At 40.8% G+C, this 17995-nt stretch overlaps 1 protein-coding gene across 5 annotated transcripts in view; it reads right to left on the reverse strand.

The window, feature by feature from the left end:
• The window catches only part of EDRF1 (erythroid differentiation regulatory factor 1), a 43081-nt gene extending 27585 nt beyond the window's left edge, over nucleotides 1–15496 (reverse strand). For 2 of the 5 annotated variants that reach the window (XM_032882107.1, XM_032882110.1), the window contains exons 1-13: nucleotides 15266–15496; nucleotides 14015–14223; nucleotides 12294–12360; nucleotides 11510–11635; nucleotides 10419–10543; nucleotides 10034–10187; nucleotides 6679–6780; nucleotides 6293–6414; nucleotides 5496–5607; nucleotides 2331–2478; nucleotides 2146–2254; nucleotides 1739–1850; nucleotides 106–366 (exon numbers count right to left, since the gene is read on the reverse strand). In XM_032882107.1, coding sequence (XP_032737998.1) covers nucleotides 106–366; nucleotides 1739–1850; nucleotides 2146–2254; nucleotides 2331–2478; nucleotides 5496–5607; nucleotides 6293–6414; nucleotides 6679–6780; nucleotides 10034–10187; nucleotides 10419–10543; nucleotides 11510–11635; nucleotides 12294–12360; nucleotides 14015–14223; nucleotides 15266–15373 — 1755 coding nt within the window. In that variant the 5' untranslated portion in view covers nucleotides 15374–15496. The remainder of the gene's footprint in view (nucleotides 1–105; nucleotides 367–1738; nucleotides 1851–2145; nucleotides 2255–2330; nucleotides 2479–5495; nucleotides 5608–6292; nucleotides 6415–6678; nucleotides 6781–10033; nucleotides 10188–10418; nucleotides 10544–11509; nucleotides 11636–12293; nucleotides 12361–14014; nucleotides 14224–15265) is intronic. The other 3 variants (XM_032882106.1, XM_032882108.1, XM_032882109.1) reach the window with 3 other exon arrangements.
• Nucleotides 15497–17995: the final 2499 nt, after the last annotated feature.

Genomic DNA, 17995 nt, shown 5'->3' on the forward strand with positions numbered 1-17995 from the left:
ACCCCAGTAAGGCCATCTTTTGAGATGTTAGCTGTATTCAATTAATAATTGTTTTTAAATTGATAAAACTTTAATACAACTTTAATACAATTTTACCATGCTTACTCGGATTTGATGAATGGATTTGTATTTTTCTGGAACTGACAGTTCTCCAACAGACTTAATAATAGCTACAGCTTTGTTATCGTCTGAGGGATCCGAGCTGGTACTATAGGACCCATTTTCATCGCTGTCTGGCATCTCTTCCTCCTCTTCACTGTAACTTTCATCAGAATTCTCATTTAAAGGAGATTCTGAACTTTCTTCTTTTTTAGGTTCATCTAATTGAAAAAGTTCTGAAAGCATGTAATTGGCTGAAGCAATAATCTTATAAAAAAAAAAAAAGAAATACGTGTGATTGTCATCAAAACTGAACAATCTGAAGTGGAATAAATGTTACTACGGTACTAACAAATTTTAGGAGGTTGGCAAACAGGCTGTTTCCACACTGTAATACACACAGAACTGTTCTCAAGTCAAAGTTATCAATACTGTGAAGATTCCCCAGAAAATCTTCATGGGTTGTTTGTTCCCTGCAATTATTCCATCCCCAGCCCTCTGTCTTAAAAAAGAGGTGGCACCTGGAGATACAAGTTTTCACAGGGAGTGTCATAACTAAAATATTAGCAAGATAACTCTATATATTAACTGAGAAACCAGAATTTCTCTTTATAAGCTATAACTTAATAAGGGTTTGATAAGCAACTAATATTTATTACATGATCTTTGGTTCCGGAGGGGGGGGGAATCCCCCACTAGCTTAATGAAGAAAAGTCCATCCTGGCATCTCTTAAAATTAGCATTTACGTATTATATCATTATTTATTCTACTCTATTATCAGTAGTTATTTTTGACCACAGACGTTTAATAGTTTTAAAACCCTTTTCTAACTTTCATGTAAACTATTCAATTTCTAACTGCCACTACCTCATAATCAGCAATTAGGTATTTAAATCAGAAATTATTTTGTTATTTTTCTTCAAAAAGAATTTTCTCATGGTTTGGGATCTAGGATAAACTTTTATATCCAACTTGATGTGGCTACAATTAAAACTAACTTGGATCTTAAAAAAAAAACTGCCTATTTTCCATGCCTTTCCTAATTCAAATGGAACACAACTGGCATTACACCAAAAAGTAGCTGTCAGGTTCAGACGACTGGGGTAAAGGGTGATGTAAAACTGTGGGGCACAGGACTGAAAGATTATTTTAAGAGATGCTTTATATACTGAGGTATGGAGTGTGAACTTTAGTTATACAACAAAGTGACAACAAGGCCCATTTGTGTAAATGGATCTTTTAAGAAATACTGTAAAATAGTTTTCCACCTTCTAGAAGTGCTAAGAGGAAAAAACAACACCACTGTGAAAATCACATGAGTTCTAAATTTATAGAACAGTGTTATCTGAGAGAAATGTAATGTCAGGCAGCCACATATGAAATTTTAAATTTCTAGTGGCTAAAATATGGAAGGCAAAATCTGGCAAAATTAATTTTAATGTATTGGTTCAGTAACAAAATATTACCATTTCAACATGCAATATGTACACCCAACCTTCAAAATCCAAGTGTATTTTATACTTGAAGCACACCTCAATTCCGATTAAGCACATTGTAAGGGCTCAACAGCCACCAGTGGTCACCGGCTACCGTAACAGATAGTGCAGTTTTTAAAGAGCATATAAATGTTAATCTTACTTGAGGATGTCTGCTTTTGTCCAACAACTTAACACAATTAAGAAGCAACGTTCTAATAGTCCCGTAGTGTTTCTTATTTTGATTCTTCTTCATCATCATGTTGCAAGCAACCCTAAAAAAATGTTTACATCAATTTTACACTCCATTCCTCATTCTCTGCAAGACTCAAGTATAACCATGCCCTTCTTACCTTCCAATAAAATAAAGAATATAAGAAACAATACTGTATTTTAAAATATGGTATTTACTCCCCCCTCCCAAGTTGACTTTGGTACAGCCTGTAAACATATGCACTATACTTTGTTTCTTAAGCCACAAAAACCTAAGAGGTATTTAAAAGCTTTGACCTGGAATGTGTGGCTGTGCACTTTAAAATTTTCAATAAGACGACTTCTTCAAGCACTCACTTATATAAGAGAATAGCCACCGGCATCGTGAACGGGTTTTGGTACTTGTCTTCAGTTTCTTCACAAAGAGTAGTGAGGTCATAAAGCTTCACTATATCACTGCCACTTGCTGAAAAGGAAAACAAACTTTAGTTTACCAGGACCACTCCAATCAATTATTATTGTTCATTCAAGAAGGAATTTACCTTTAAACAACCAATAGGTATGTCCCTCTTTTGTACAGTTAGATTTTAGGAACGATAAAATATTCTGTGCAATGTCTTTTATGACTTTCGTAGAAAAGTTTGAGTTTTCCAAATTGGGAATCTCTTCGGTTTTTATCATTTCATACTTCTGTAAAACACAGACAGAATGCAGCTTCAGAGAAAACCTAGGCAGCAAACCTTCTCATATATATATATATATATTTTTTTTTAAGATTTTATTTATTTTTTATTTATTTGGCAGACAGAGATCACAAGTAGACAGAGAGGCAGGCAGAGAGAGAAGAGAAAGCAGGCTCCCTGCTAAGCATCGAGCCCGATGCGGGGCTCGATCCCAAGACCCTGGGATCATGACCTGAGCTGAAGGCATAGGCTTTAACCCACTGAGCCACCCAGGCGCCCCCCTTCTTATTAAGAAGGAACCAAACATATAAACCCTGCCATCAGAGATCTATGCAGCCCCAAAGAGCTTAAACCGCTGGTTTTCGACCTTTTTATTGCTCCAACATTTCAGAGGAATCTGACCCACCTGTCAACAATGCTGTCAGCTTACCACAGGAACAAGTCTCAAGAGAGAATCACCACCAATTTGGAATCTCAAATTTAGGCACGATCCTGCTTCTGTTCTCATGTGGAACAGCTCATAGCATACAATTCCTTCGTTCTACCTGGTGGTTTTCACCTGAGAGGGTGGCAGATGAAGGCAGACTTCACCCAGCTGCTTTCCCCCAGACACGAGACTCACTGGGCACGTCTCCCCAGTGACACTACTCTTCCCTTGAGCTAGACTTGACTCCTTTCCAGAAACAGAACCAGGGACTGGAGGCAGCAACAAGAGTAGAGGCCACAGGGAAACCACTGCCACTACTTTTTTTCCACATTTTTTTTTCTCGTTTGTCTTCTGTTCACACTTCTTAAATGTCTACTATCGCATTTTCTGAAAACTCTAAAAAACTCCAAATGGACTGGAAAATAAGACCAAATAGTCTCCCCTAAGGTCGGTTTTCATCCTCGTTGGTTCATATAAAGCCCCGCGTCCTAATTCCTTCCTTAAAACACTCCTCTCCTGGATTTTACACTGCACTACTCAGGCCCCCCTCCCCTTTCACCCACATGGGGAAAGGCTCCAACATTTGAGTTGAATAGATTTCCACGGTGATGGCGTCCAACAGTACCCGGGGAGAGACGGCACTCGGGTTACTTCTCTATCCCCGTCTTCTCCAAAGCCTGCGACTTCAAAATGCTCACAGGGACATTTCAGTGCTTTCCTCAAATGGAACACGTGACGCAGACAGATCACCTTCCCTGCCTAAACCATTTCCATGTCCCCATCTCAGGCAATGATACCACCGCTATTCTAGACCCTGAGCCCTGGAATTCCCTGTAATGCCACCACCCCCTCCGGCCACAGCCTCTCATTAAATGCTGCTGTTTAGGGTAATGGTACAAAAGTGTTTCCCAACTAACAGTGCAAATCAGAATCTACAAAGCTTTTTCCTTTTTTAATTTTCTTTGCCCAATACATAGATCCCACCTATCCTGATATACTAGGAAGCCAAGCCAACTTTTTTTTTTTTTTTAGAGAACAGGAGTGATTTTGATAAACACTGAAGGTTCAGAATCACTGGGTTCGAGTACAATGGTTAGAAGCACCGCCTCAGCGAGATACAGGTTCAAATACTGGCACCACCACTTACTAGCAATGTAGCCCTGATCTTCAAGCTACCCCTTTTTTTTTTTTTTTTAGTTTTTTTTATTTATTTGACAGACAGAGATTATAAGTAGGCAGAAAGGCAGGCAGAGAGAGAGGAGGAAGCAGGCTCCCTGCTGAGCAGAGAGCCCGATGTGGGGCTCCATCCGAGGATTCTGAGATCACACCCTGAGCCGAAGGCAGAGGCTTTAACCCACTGAGCCAACCAGGCACCCCTCAAGCTACCCTCTTCATCAAAAGGGAATACTGGTATTCCAGCAGCTAAGAAGATCAAGTAAGTAATGCATGTAAAGCACTTAGCAAAGTATCTGTAACAAAACAAGCACTCCGTAAGCGCTAGCTCCTCCTCCATATCATTGTCAATTCTTAGTACTTCCTCTGCAGTTTAAGTCCATCAAATTACAAAAGTAGAGCAAGGTCCTCCCCAGGCTTCTTGTCTTGGAGACCTCCATGCCATCTCCAGGCTAAGACTCCAATTCCATGAATTTCACCTCCCAGATGTAAAGCCTTCACAGATTCCAGATGACCAACTGAAGTAAGCCCACACTCCTTAGCTCAGCATCCTGGACTGAGCTATTTGACTCCATGAGCTATGCTGGACTCTGCATTATTTGACCTTGGCTTTTCTAATCTATTTGCTCTTCTGTCACATGAACCCCGTGTCCCTAGCTGCATTTGTTATCAATCCCTTCATTTACTTACACTAGTCGTCTAACATTCATCTCTTGCTTTTGGAGAGGCTATCATTCAAGATTCCATTGAGAGGCCACTACTTCCTAAAGTCTCTACAGATTAAAACAGAAGTGATCGCACCTTCCCTGAACACCCAGATTTCCGTGGCTGTCCTGCCCTTCTAACAGATGGTCTCCTATCTTTCTCTTTGCACCATTATTGCCCACTAGTATTTTACTTTTCTGGGTAGTGACCAAACTTTATTCTTTGTTTTTCCCCAACACTTATAATGAAGATAAAGTGCCTCATGACTAGAACAAGCTCATTAACAATATGCTATGCAAGCTATCGACTTCACACATTATTGTTGTAGCCTTCCCCTAAGACTGCATATCTGGAGTAAATATTCCGATACTGGAGTAAATATTCCGATACAGTCACCTCCACTGTAGAGATATTTTTAGGTAATTAATTACTATGAATGCGCGGCATCAAAATCAAAGTTCTGTGGCTACAAATGTAGGTTGCAGTGTATTTATGACCTTCCTACAAATTACCTATACAACTACACTCCCGTAACATCTAGAACTCTGGTATCACCAACTCAAATGTGGAATCACTCAAAGTTTCAGTTTATTCACAGCAATCTTCCTTGTTGAAAAGAGAGCCTAGTCTTTAAGGGCCTCAAGAACTTTGCTGAGGTCCTCTCTGCACTGAGTTTCATCTGGGAGAAAATTAGAAAAGTCACACCGCAGCTTACTTACCTGTACAATTCCATTTACGTGAAAACACATCACAAGTTCTGGTACGTTGCATATCAAGTTGTCCAACCAATAGTCAATCCCAGTTAGCACGTTAATTGGTTTGTTGTTGTCCCTAAAAATGCACATTTCCGGTGTTATGCAGTTTAAGATGTTCTGCAATAAACCATCTGAGACTTATTTCCACCATTTGACCACTTTAACCTATACTCCCCAGGTGAAAAATGCCATACACACTTTCTGATGAGATTTGCACACGTAACACATAGCTTACATGGTGTGTTCTCCACCATGTTTCCGTAAGTTCTGCCTGAGTTTCTAACTGGACTCCATAGGAGTTCTCAGTAAGAGTAGAAGGAAGTGGGAAAGCAGATTAACCTGAGCCCACTGCCTGCCCCTCACACAACCAAAGGTGAAGGACTGACCACGTGTGATAATGCCCACACTGGAGCTCACACTGGCCCACACCAACATGTACAGCTGGAGAACTAAAGCAGCAAGTGCTCACAGTCAGTTAACAGGAAGCTGGTAAACCATCCCCTTAACTAATTAAATTCTATTATATTCTCACACGTTGTGAATTCCGACACAAGATTAAGCCAGTGCAACAGATCTCTGACTCCATTCATTAAGGGCATGAATGAAAACCCAACCTCAGGGCTTTCAGCATTTGCTGATAATAGCCCCTTCCTCACGCCTGCGTGGATTTCAATTCATGGGGCAAGGAGAAAGGTGATGATTAACAGATTAAGTGAAAGCACATAAAACACTGACCCTAAAGAAATACCATTCTGGTTTACCTGAGACGTAAGCTGACTGCTGGATACCTGCCTCCTCCAAATATAGGCATGTTGGAGCCAACTAACATATGTATATCTTCAAATGTCCATAAGATATTCCGAACAAAATCATTTTTAAGACCCTTTGATTAAAAACAAAATAAGAGAGGTTACTATGTAATATACAGGAGATCCATAATTTCCCCCCACGATTCACAGAAATTCCAGAAAAAGGAAAGACAAAGAAGACAAAGTAAATTAAAGTCACAGAGCTATAAGATCACAGAGATGTTTAGAAAGTGATTTTCAGGATCAAGTGGACTTATTTTCCCTACAAGTCCTAGCTTTTAAATGACAAAGCAGACTGGGGATCAGGTGTCCCAATTTGGACACCACAGAAAGCGTACCTGACTGTTCTCCCCGTCATTGAATAAAGTAGTCAGGTTTTGTTCTTTGGGTGCTGAGGCCACATGCCCCACTATGTATGAGGGTTCAAGAGGCTCACTTCCCTGTGAAAAGTGCAAGGATAAGGAGTGACACTGCTGCCATAATTTCTCACAAATGGCCTACTTTCAAGAGTATCCCTTAAACATTCAAAGCATAAACCTCAAATCTACTTTTGTGAATTTAGGGCTAATGTGCAAATCATGAACTCTCATCACCGTATGGCTTACTTCAGCTCTTAATTATCATAGCTATTTTAATAAGCTAATCACACTTAGATCTTTCTCAAATAAAAAAGATTAAAGATTTTATTTTTAAGCTTTCAAAGTCTTGATTTTTTTTTTTTTCTTTTTTGGCTAAATCTGAATACCACTGCTATTTCAGCCCATGCCATCTCTACTGAATTAAAAAATTTCTAAGACATCTCAGCCATATTCTTTTTATTTTTCCTATATTTTTAAAAAGACTTTATTTAATGAAGTACTCTCTACATCCAACATGGGGGCTTGAACTTTCAAACCCAAGATCAAGAGTCACACACTCTACTGACTGAGCCAGCTGGGCACCCCCAGCCTTATTATTCTTGAGACATGAGTCATCAGAGCAGCCCCGAGGTCTGCCATTGTCCAACATGGGCTTCAAAGAACACTAGTCCTTGGGGTACTCGGTGAAGACCTTCCACAGGAAGTTTTGAAACCCTCTGTTCACTACGGGCTTGCTTTTGGACAGTAACAATGCCTATTACATTTTTTAAAAAGCCTCTAAAAGGTTCTGTAAGAGAAAAATCAACTTCTCCTCTGTAAAATCCAATGTTCTCAAATTTATTTAATCTCAAAACACGTTTTATCCTTAACACATTCTGTGGAATATATTCTAGAAAGCACTTAAGGAGGGGAACCTTTGACAATGGGTAAACTCCGTGTACCACTCAAATTTCCAACCATTAGGGACAGTTGCCTTAAGAAACATCACTTTATGCTGTGAAGTGTGTAAACCTGGCGATTCACAGACCTGTACCCCTGGGGCTAATAATACACTATATGTTTATTTTAAAAAAATTATTAAAAAAAAGAAAGAAACATCATTTTAAACCTTTAATCCCAAGATCAGTAGGTGTGTGCGCATGTGCACAGCTCATTCCATCCATCTCTTACTTCCCAACCTCTGTACATGCTACCAGGCTCAGCCACGGCCTGGGAAGTGAGCAGGTCGACTGCAAGTACGGTGGGGGTGGGGGTGGGGGTGGGGGAGATCTCCAGCACTTTTGCTGTCTTGTAGTCTCCTTAAAGAGTCCCACTAGAACGCCAAGCTTTTTTATTTTATTTCTTTGTACAGACAAGGTATCAACCTGTGGACCAAATCCCCAAACTGTATTTGTGAGGTAGCAGCTTTAGCAGTCTGGGCTCTGGGTTACAATGTTCTCAATAAAAGTCCGGCTCCAAGGCCAACCACAGACATCTACAGAAACTCTGTTGCTGCTTAACACAGGCCTCAAACTAGCAAGGTTAGTTTTGGGAATAAGAATTCATGAGGTAACAGAGTGCACAACAATCTCCAAATCTGAAACGCAGGCAGTATAATGTTATGTAAAATATTCTGTCAAAGAAGATTTTTTTTTTTATGGCAGGCTAGCTCTGCTTAGGACCATGCCATCGCTCTGACAAGCCCACTGCTTACAAGGCCCTTCTAGACACGTGGGAGTGCATGGATGCGGTGGAGTACTATGTCAGAACAGGGCCCTGAAGTCCAGAAGCTCAGGGTGTAAATCCTCAGATCTCCCCAGTGGTGGGACGATGAGCAAACATCTACTCTTTATGAACTTCAGTTTACTGACTTATAAAATGGTACTATCAACACTGAATACATATACAGCCCCAAGGATGAAAACAAATGTATACGTACAGATATACACATACACGGCTTAAAGTACGTGGTATAAAAGGCATTAAATAGACACCAGCTTACTTCCTCCGCATACAATTCTACAGATTCTCAAAAGCCTCCGTGATTTTTTATAGTAAGCACTAAACAAGGTAGGAACAGAATAATAAGGCCGGGAGATGAGCAGATAGGTGGCAGGAGATTCTTATTTCTGTTATATGGTCTTTTTGTAATACATGGGTTTTGAAGTCAAGGAATACTAAATAAATTTTTAAAAACGCCATTAATACAATATGATCACATACAGGGAAGTGCATAAGATGAATCATACACAGCAAAATGACTAATTACAAAGCAAATTATCCATGTAATCATCACCCCGGTCATGACACTGGACCCTGCTAGCACCCAGCACCCATGCCCCTTCGTATTCTCACAACACCCACCCCTCCCGGAGGTGAGCACTATGTGAACCTGCATGGTAATTACTTCCTTCTTTTTCACTACAGCTTTCCTAACTTGGTAAAAAATTTAAATTCATTACACAGCTTAATGAGCTTTCTCTATCTCAAAACCTACTAAAACTAAAATCAAGTTAAATGCATTTGCCTCCTGTAACCCTACAGTTTGTGAGGAGAGCAACAATCTGGACAAATAATGTTCAATATGTGAGAACACACAACTAGAGGAAAAACACAATTAACCAAAGATCTTATTTTTATCTTCGACTCTGTCAATATGTTTTCTTAAAAACAGATATGCATAAATTTACACAGATTCAGTTACTTTACTCTTTGATAGACACAGTAAAGACAAAAACTAAACAAGAAAGAAGAAAAAGACCAAGAATACAAGAGACAAAACAGATATACTACTCTTTCTTCCTTTCTAAAAACTTTACAGTATTAATGTGGGTTAAGTCTCAGGAACTTCATCCAGAAAATCTTAAAGGCAATTTTAGGCTTAACAATCACAAAATTAAGGTAAGAAACAACAAACAGGCCTGTGAGTCTCAGTATTTGATAGGCATTCACTGTAAGTCTAAAGCTTAAAATAGTTTCTATCACTGTATTATATAATAGTCTTATGACTTCAAGGAGATAATCAGCATTGATAAGAGGCATTAAATAGACACTAGCTTATTAAAAAGACACCACAGACCTGGTGCTTTAATGACACCTATGGTGTCATTAAATAGACACCATAGACCAATGTGTTTACACTGGTAAGCTATTTTGAATGCCAGTAAAAATCTTTAAATACTTCAAATTAATTTTAAAAACATTATCTAGCTATTCATAATATTTTCTACAAATCCTATTTTGAAAACTTTTTAAAAAATATTTTTTACTCCTATTCTTCCATTTTTATTAACAAGATCACTTATTTTGTCTTCTTAAATGAGTTTACTGAATTAACATCTAAGTACTAACTAACCTGACTGGAAGCACTGGGGTCTTCAGAGACTGAAGAAGGCATTTCAAAGGGGGCGGGCCACGAAGCCCCGTCCGAATCATTTGTCTGATCTGAACTGGGTGATTCCTGCTGCTCTGCAGATGGGACAGGCTGAGCGGCTCCATCACCATTGATACTGGCCAAACCAGAAATAAAAACATCACATTGTTACTAAAGTTAACTTTATGTGACAGTCTACCAGTTTTTTAAAGCTAAATTCCATATCAACTATAAATCTTATTTTAAAAAGGAACAGAAGACATTGAAATATCAATAGTTACACAACTTACTTTTACTAGCTTAAAATTCAATTTAAGAATAGAATTTCATCTTCCTAAAGATAAAAAATAAAAAAGTAGCCAAGTACCTGTAATATAAAAACTTGGAAAGAATAGCTTTCTGATACCAGTGTTCTTTGCTTTTCTTCTTCCTCTGCCACTTCTGGTCAATGAGTCTTTGATAAAACTCTTTCAGCCATGTCCAATCACCAGTCTGAGTAACAAAAGAAAATGATAAACACAACAAAGCTGTAATCAAAACATTTGTTACCCTCTCCTCTTTTACAAAAAATACTCTATTTTTAAAATACTATTTCATAAACACATACTCAAACATTATCATTCTTGACTTAATCCCTTTCACCTCTTTGGGGAAATCTGTCTTCCTCTTCTCCTTGAGCCAGGCTAAGAGAAGTGGTTTTTCTTTCTAACATGTTCCTTGGCACCTGGAAGAAGCCCCAATATGCCTACCATAGTGAAATTATCTGTGTGTGTTTATTACACGAAAACTGTAAGCTGCCAGGAAAGAAGGACTTGTGATTTACTCATTGTCACATTCCAAGAGCTTGACCAGTGACAAGCATACATACACCCTGACCTGCCAACATTCCTCAGTGAGAGCACAGAAATGGAGAGTAAGCCTTGAGACACTGAAACGTTGTTGTTAACACTTTCCAAAAAGTATCCATCACCAACACACGGTGGGGAGGGGAGTGGGGAAGTCACTTACCAAAATACTGTTTGAGAAGTTTTGCTTTAAGTGAACCAATTAATACTAATAACCATGTATTCACAGGAATTATTTCTAACATTTTTCACATTTTCTGGCAGTTATGTTTCGAGCGAATCTCTTTAATGGAGACACCAAAGAATTTTTCAAAAAAGTCAGCAATCCCCTAAGATTTCTGATTTTTCAGAACTTTCTCCATTGGTTTCATCCTTTTCTTTGCAAGAATCCTGGCTGTTGGTTATAAATAAAATAAGTTTCTTCCCTATTCACTCTGTTTTCTATTTTTTTTTAAATTAAAACTTCTTCATATTCCAAGAACCACCTAATTTCTCAGTTGCTGAACTGCTGAACCACATTTCTGCTTCAGTCTTTCTTTGAAATGATATTTCTAGTCCCCTTAAGTTGTTAAAATAGTGCTTAAATGGTTGTTTTTCCACCGAAAGTTATTACCTGAGATGATCTCATGAAGAGTTCCTGAATATCTAACTCATCGAGTAAGAGAGTCCTTCCTATGCGGTGGACGGCCATGCTTACGTGGGACTTGCTGTAGGGAATCTTCAGGAGCTTTTTTATGTTCTTTAAAAAATTAAGAGGAAAACCAGATTAAAAAGAACTTTTTAGTGTGACCTGAACTCTTTCCAATTTTAACTTCATTCCATTTTAAACCGTAAGAAACTTTATTTTCCTAAGCTTATATAAACTACTGTACACAAAGAGCTAAACACAGACACATGGAAGACAAAACTTCAAAACCAGAATCATCTACACTTTAGCAGTCATCCTATTTTAATGTAAATGGTGGGCAAACATTTATTTTTACACAATGGAATTTCCTAAAGTTAAGTGTGTACAGGTCACTTTTGCACTGACCTAGGCTTTTAGCATATCAGATAAAACTGACCAACTAAGGAGCAATAGATTTTGCCTTAGGTATCATTTCTAATTCTCAATTGGTAACACTATATAAATCATCCCAAACCTTTCAATGACTTATAATTGCTATTATTAAAATACAACCACCAATATTAATTACTATCACTGCCTGTGTTTTGGGTGTCACTCCTTCCTTTCTGAAAGGAGATGTGGAAGAGTGTTACTTTATAGCACAAAAGGTATTCGATAATCAGACAGTTTTATCTTATTTCATCAGCAATTTTTCAAGACTACAGAACAGAGAATGTTATAAATCCCTAATATAAACACCCCAATTACATTCTCCAATAAGCACACTTACTTCAGAGTCAGAGACAACGTCCACATCGTTTCCCACAGAATCAATAAAGTCGTATGCCATACCAAAGCTAATGAAGGGAACAAAGGCCACAAAGGTCATGCTCATAATGAAACAAGTAGAGTTTATAAGAGAATACACTATTCCATCACCTCCAGGATACCCATTTTCCACATTCTTACATCTCTGCAATCAATATGCCTATCAACATTAGAATTGAAGTTTTTCCTTCCTCATGGTACAAAGATTTAAATCAATCACATCTTTAATTTGGTAAAACACAGTAATAATCATTAGAAGCAATTAATAGGAAGCATTTGGAATAAAAAAATTAACAATTACTTTCTTTTTTTGTAATTACAAATCCCCAAAAAAATCTCCAAGAGAAATCAGTTTAAGATATTATACTTTTTAGGTGAAGAGATAAGAAAAACATAAGAAGAAACATTTATCAGGATTTTAGTCTCTAGGACTGTGTTGCTAGTTCATATACTACACTTTTAGGGAAAAAAAAGAACATGACCTCAATTCAGCCCGAAGGAGAAAAGAAAAAAAATGTTGTGTCAGGTGCCACGTGAGGCACGTCTACAATCTCTAAGCCTGAAAAGTGGCTGATGTCACCATTTTCCAGTCAGTAAATGGCAGAGGATCAGAACACTTACCTAGGACTGCCTCACTTCAAAGCATGCTCTGATGATTGACCATGCAGGCTAAGCAAGTTACTTAGCCTTTCTAAGTCTCAGTTCTCCCATGTGGAAAATTAGTTAACAGAACTTAACTCAAAGGGTTGTTGTGAGAAGTCAATGAGATAAACATACAAAGTATTTGGCACATGTTTGCACACGGTCAATGTAACTAAAATTTAAATGACTTTATAATATTTAATTTAGTTGACTGATAACTGATTAAGTCATTCTTCTAAAAGAAAATATCTGGACCATCTCCAACTTTTTGCTAGTATAACTAATGCTACAAACAACACTATGCAAATACAATTTTTACCTTTGGAAGCATTAGGAGAATTTCTAAGCTACGAACTCATTAGCTTTTAACATATTTATGGCTCTTGCTAGGTTATGTGGACATATTTTAGGTTCAGTCATACAGAGGGAAAAAAAGAATATCCTACACATTAAATCCTCTACAAGAATATGAATGTTAGTATATGTTTCTCTGTAAGAACCCAGGCCACTCTCTCACACTTAAATACCACCAGCAGAACTTCCAGCAACTATCTCAGCAAGTGTCAAAGTCAAGGGTGGTGTAAGTCACCGAAAAATGCTCGGTTTCTGTATCAGGCTTTTTCAGCTGAAATCATCCACCACCATTTAATGAAAAACTCTACGGGGCAGATTCCGTAGTGTTAAGGTTCTCCTCCTCCTGTGCCATCCTGATTCTTTGTATTCATATACTCAAAAGGTACCCTGATCGGCTAAAAATAAAACAGCTGATTGAATTTAAATGGTCAAAACTCAGCTTTGTTAATAAAAGGCTGCAGACCTGAAAGAAGCACATGCACCTGACGTCTTGACATGAGAATACAATCCCACTTGGGGCGGGGGGGCGGGGGGGGGAACGACTTTGAAAGTCAACCTTTTTCTCAAGAGAAATCTCACCAAGATGGTGAGCATTGCCACTTAAACCGAAAAAGCAAACATCAGAGTCTGGGGGCTGGCAGGGGGGCTGTTGAGAGACAGGAAAAAATGTCACTGATGGATATTTACCTTGAAAATGGCTTGCTTTTCTTACTATTGCCAAGAATGGTAGTTCCTGCAGGCCCTAGTTTGGCACTCTCTCTTAACCAGTTGGCAGGTGGGAGTTTCAAGTCTGTTTTCTCTTCAAGGCGTGCAAATGCTGTTCGAGGAGGAGCAGAAGAGTATTTCACCACAGCTCGGCTCTTCACTTCATTGCCTCCAAGAAATAAAGCTGATCCCTAATTAACACATCGAACGAAACTTTAATAACACTTCTAGAAATTAAAAATACCACCTTTATAAAAAGAAAAAAAAAAAACTCACCACATCAGGCTTCACAAGAATATACGCCACACCCTTCCAATAGCAATAAACCCAAGCATACACTGTCACATTTACTTAGCTCTTTTTCACACAATTTCTAAGAAAAACATGAGTCAGGAAGTACGATGTTTATGGTGATCAGCTAAGACGGTGGACAAGCAACAGCCAAGGACAGTCAATAGAATCCCATTAACAAAATGCAAATTTGGTAAAAGCCTCTGTTTGTTATTAAAGATGAACTATTTTAATTTCAGTAACATATCATTTAGAAAGTCTTTTGTGGTAGGATATCTGCGGCGTTTTTGTTTTTAAGCAACCTCTACGCCCAACGTGCCGCTTGAACTCACGACCAAGAATCCTTCGTTCCACTAACTCAGCCAGCCAGACGCCCCTGGGGCTTTCCGGTTTTCAAGCAAACGTTTAGGAGTTGATTCGCTGGGTCATTACACACTCGGAGCCTCTGCCTTCACAGGAAGGCGCTGGAGGCGCCTCACACTCCTCACCTGCACACCCCCGAGCAAGCTCAGTGTGCGAGTTCACGATCTTAGCCTTCCCCTCAGTCCCTTCTCGGCCCGGCAAATACTATGAACCCTTCAAGGGTTACCTCGACCCCGTTTCGCTGGGCGCCCCCCGGCACCCGCTCTTTTCCCTGCAGCTCTGCACGACTGTGCCACACCGTGGAACCACGTATTCCCGCTCCTTGACGGCCGAGGTCGTGCCTAACTCGCTCGGCGGTTATAACCGAGTGGGAAGCCAGAACTGCTTTTGATACGAGTGACTTGGATGCAAATACCCGAACGCCAGGTCACAGACACGGGGGCTTCCACTCCGGCTGGCGGACTGTCCGGGAGGCGCAGACAAGGCACCAGCAGCCACCGGGAACCGTAACATGCCCCCCTCGCCGAGCGGGCCCGCAGCCCCCGGAGCCCTGCCGGTCCAGCCCCGGGACCGACTCACCTGTGCAGAAGGTTCCTCCGATTCTCCCTGAGACAGGAGGCTGAGCCCTTCCCGAGCAGCGGCCCCGGCCGGCGGAGACTCCGCTCCACCCTCCTTGGAGTCCCCCATCACCTCGGCCCAGGGAAGGCGAGGCGGAACGGGATCCGAGGAGGCGCGACAGAAACCGGGCCCAGCGGCGCCGCAGCACAGCGAAGCAAGCGCCAGAGACGCCCCCGCTCACTGAGTTTCCGGTCTGTGACCGGAAGGAGTGGCGGTGACGCGCTCAAATCTCGCGATCTTTGTTCCAGAGGGCCGGCCCCGTCTTCCCCGTTGGAAGCCACCTTCGCTGGGGGGCAGGATGTGTAGTGCGCCTGCGCCTGCGCCTGCGCCTGACGGAGGCTCCTCAGGGGACCACGTCTCGCGGTAGCTGATTCCCAGGCTCCACCCCTTGCACGCCTGCAGTCTTTGTTGGCAAACAGTTCTGGCGACCTGGGCTCAGGGATGTCTTTTTCGGCGAGGTCGTCGCAGCGCGGGTGGGAAAGTACCGCACGCAGTCCTGTAACCAGCCGTTCCAGTTAAATAAAGTAGCGAGGTGTGAGCGCTCCTGCCTCCGCAGCCTTCAGTACCCCCACCGGCTTACAGACGGGCTCACAGCCCCAGGAAGGGAGAGATCAGGGGCCCAGGTGAGGGGCAGTGCAGGCTCCGGCGCGCCCCGGCTTGATGTCCTGCTCGCGCATCACAATGCGGGTTTGGGCCCGTGGCCCCGAGGGTCGGACTGGCGACCTTCCGCCTGTACGGAACCGACGCGTTTCGAAGGCGGTCGCACCTCCACAGGGTTTTTCCAGGTGCCGCGTTTGCCTAGTGACTCGGGAAGCACGGGCGGAAAGCCTGCCAACTTGTCAGGCCCCAGGGAGCTAGCAAAGGGCTCTGTGGGTGGTCCTGGGGCAGGAAACACCTGGAGATCTAGTGGACATGCAGATTCTGACTCATTGGGTCTGGGATGAACCTGAGATTCTGCATTTTCAGCAGACTTCCAGGAGATGATGCCAGTGCCTAGAGTAGTAAGGACGTAGAGGAACAGCCAGCGCCATGTGAAAGCTTGGGAGACGCTAGGATCTCTTCTCAGAATCCCCATTTACTGCCATATCAAGCATAAATGCAGCCACATGCTTCATAAAAACTTGCTTTGTTTTGTGGCAAAACATTGGAAACTTTTTGAAAAATTAATTTCGCCTTGCAGTATTTGGCTATTTCAATTTGTAACGTACACTGGGCTCTGATAACTATGCATAGTCACACGTCCTTGTGACCGAGGAAGCTCAATTTACAATTTGTTTTCAAATGTAGCGAAACGTTATGAATTATATTTAACAGTGAATTATACATAATAGTACATTTTGTAGACACTTCAACATGTATTGGTTTTGATATTTATCATTTTTTAATATTTTGTAAAGCCCTTTTTTTGCAGGGCAATACATTTATTGTAGTAAAAAAATTAAACACAAGTTATCTAGTATTAGGAAGATGATTAAGTCTTTTTTGGTATAGAATACCTTTTTTTCTTTAAAGATTTTATTTATTTATTTGACAGAGAGAGATCACAAGTAGGCAGAGAGGGGAGGAAACAGGCCCCCTGCTGAGCAGAGAGCCCAACATGGAGCTTGATCCCAGGAGCCTGGGATCATGACCGGAGCTGAAGGCAGAGGCTTTAACCCACTGAGCTACCCAGGCGCCCCTGGTGTAGAATACCATTAACTTGTGCAACTATTAACTTCTTTTTCAGAAATGTTCAAGAACTTTTCAATTGTACATATGATGTTAAGTGATAAAAATTTAAAAAGCAAATATGTATTATGATACTAATTTTTTTTTGTTTTTTGTTTTTAGATTTTATTTACTTATTTGACAGACAGAGATCACAAGTAGGCAGAGAGGCAGACAGAGAGAGAGGAAGGGGAGCAGGCTCCCTGCTGAGCAGAGAGCCCAACGCAGGGCTCCATCCCAGGACCCTGGGATCATGACCTGAGCTGAAGGCAGAGGCTTTAACCCACTGAGCCACACAGGTGCCCCAGTTATGATCCTAATTTTTAAAGCTTATCTTTTGCCTGTGTCTATGTCCATAAAAAGTCTCTGAGTGTTAAGATGAAGTGATTTAAAATTAATTCTTTAAAGTTTAGTTTTCCATTTTTCTTTCTGATTATGCATTATTTTATCATAAAACATAATTTTTATTAAACTTACAGTTTTTTGTAAGAAGGGATTTTCTGAGGTATCAGTAATTCTTTTTTTCAGGACTCAAATATATTGCAGGCTTCCTGAGAAGCAGGTTCCTGAACCTTTGGTGATGTTGCTTAGTGGGAAAATGTGCCGGAAATGGCCTGTGAAAAGGCAAGGAGGGCGTGCCTGGGTGGCTCAGTTGGCGAAGCATCTGACTCTTGATTTCAGTGGCTCAGGTCATGATCTCAGGATTGTGATCTCAAGCCCCGTGTAGAACTCCTCATTCAGCATGGAGTCTGCTTGAGAGTCCCTCTCCCCTCTGCTCCTTCCCCACAAGACTCATATTTTTTCTCTCTCTCAAATAAATATTTTAAAAAAGAAGAGAAAGAAAGAAAGAAAGAGGCAGAGAGGAATGAAACAGAGCCAGAAATTCAGCATAGAGAAAGAGGTCAACTACACAAAGCGTCCTGGGGCAGAGAGGGTCTTCAGGGTAGGGGGGTTACCAGTGAGTGCCAGGACCTGAGGGAAGAC

The sequence above is a fragment of the Lontra canadensis genome, unplaced genomic scaffold (assembly GCF_010015895.1).
Source record: "Lontra canadensis isolate GAN:19392208 unplaced genomic scaffold, GSC_riverotter_1.0 scaffold79, whole genome shotgun sequence".
In the NCBI taxonomy this organism is placed as follows: domain Eukaryota; kingdom Metazoa; phylum Chordata; class Mammalia; order Carnivora; family Mustelidae; genus Lontra; species Lontra canadensis.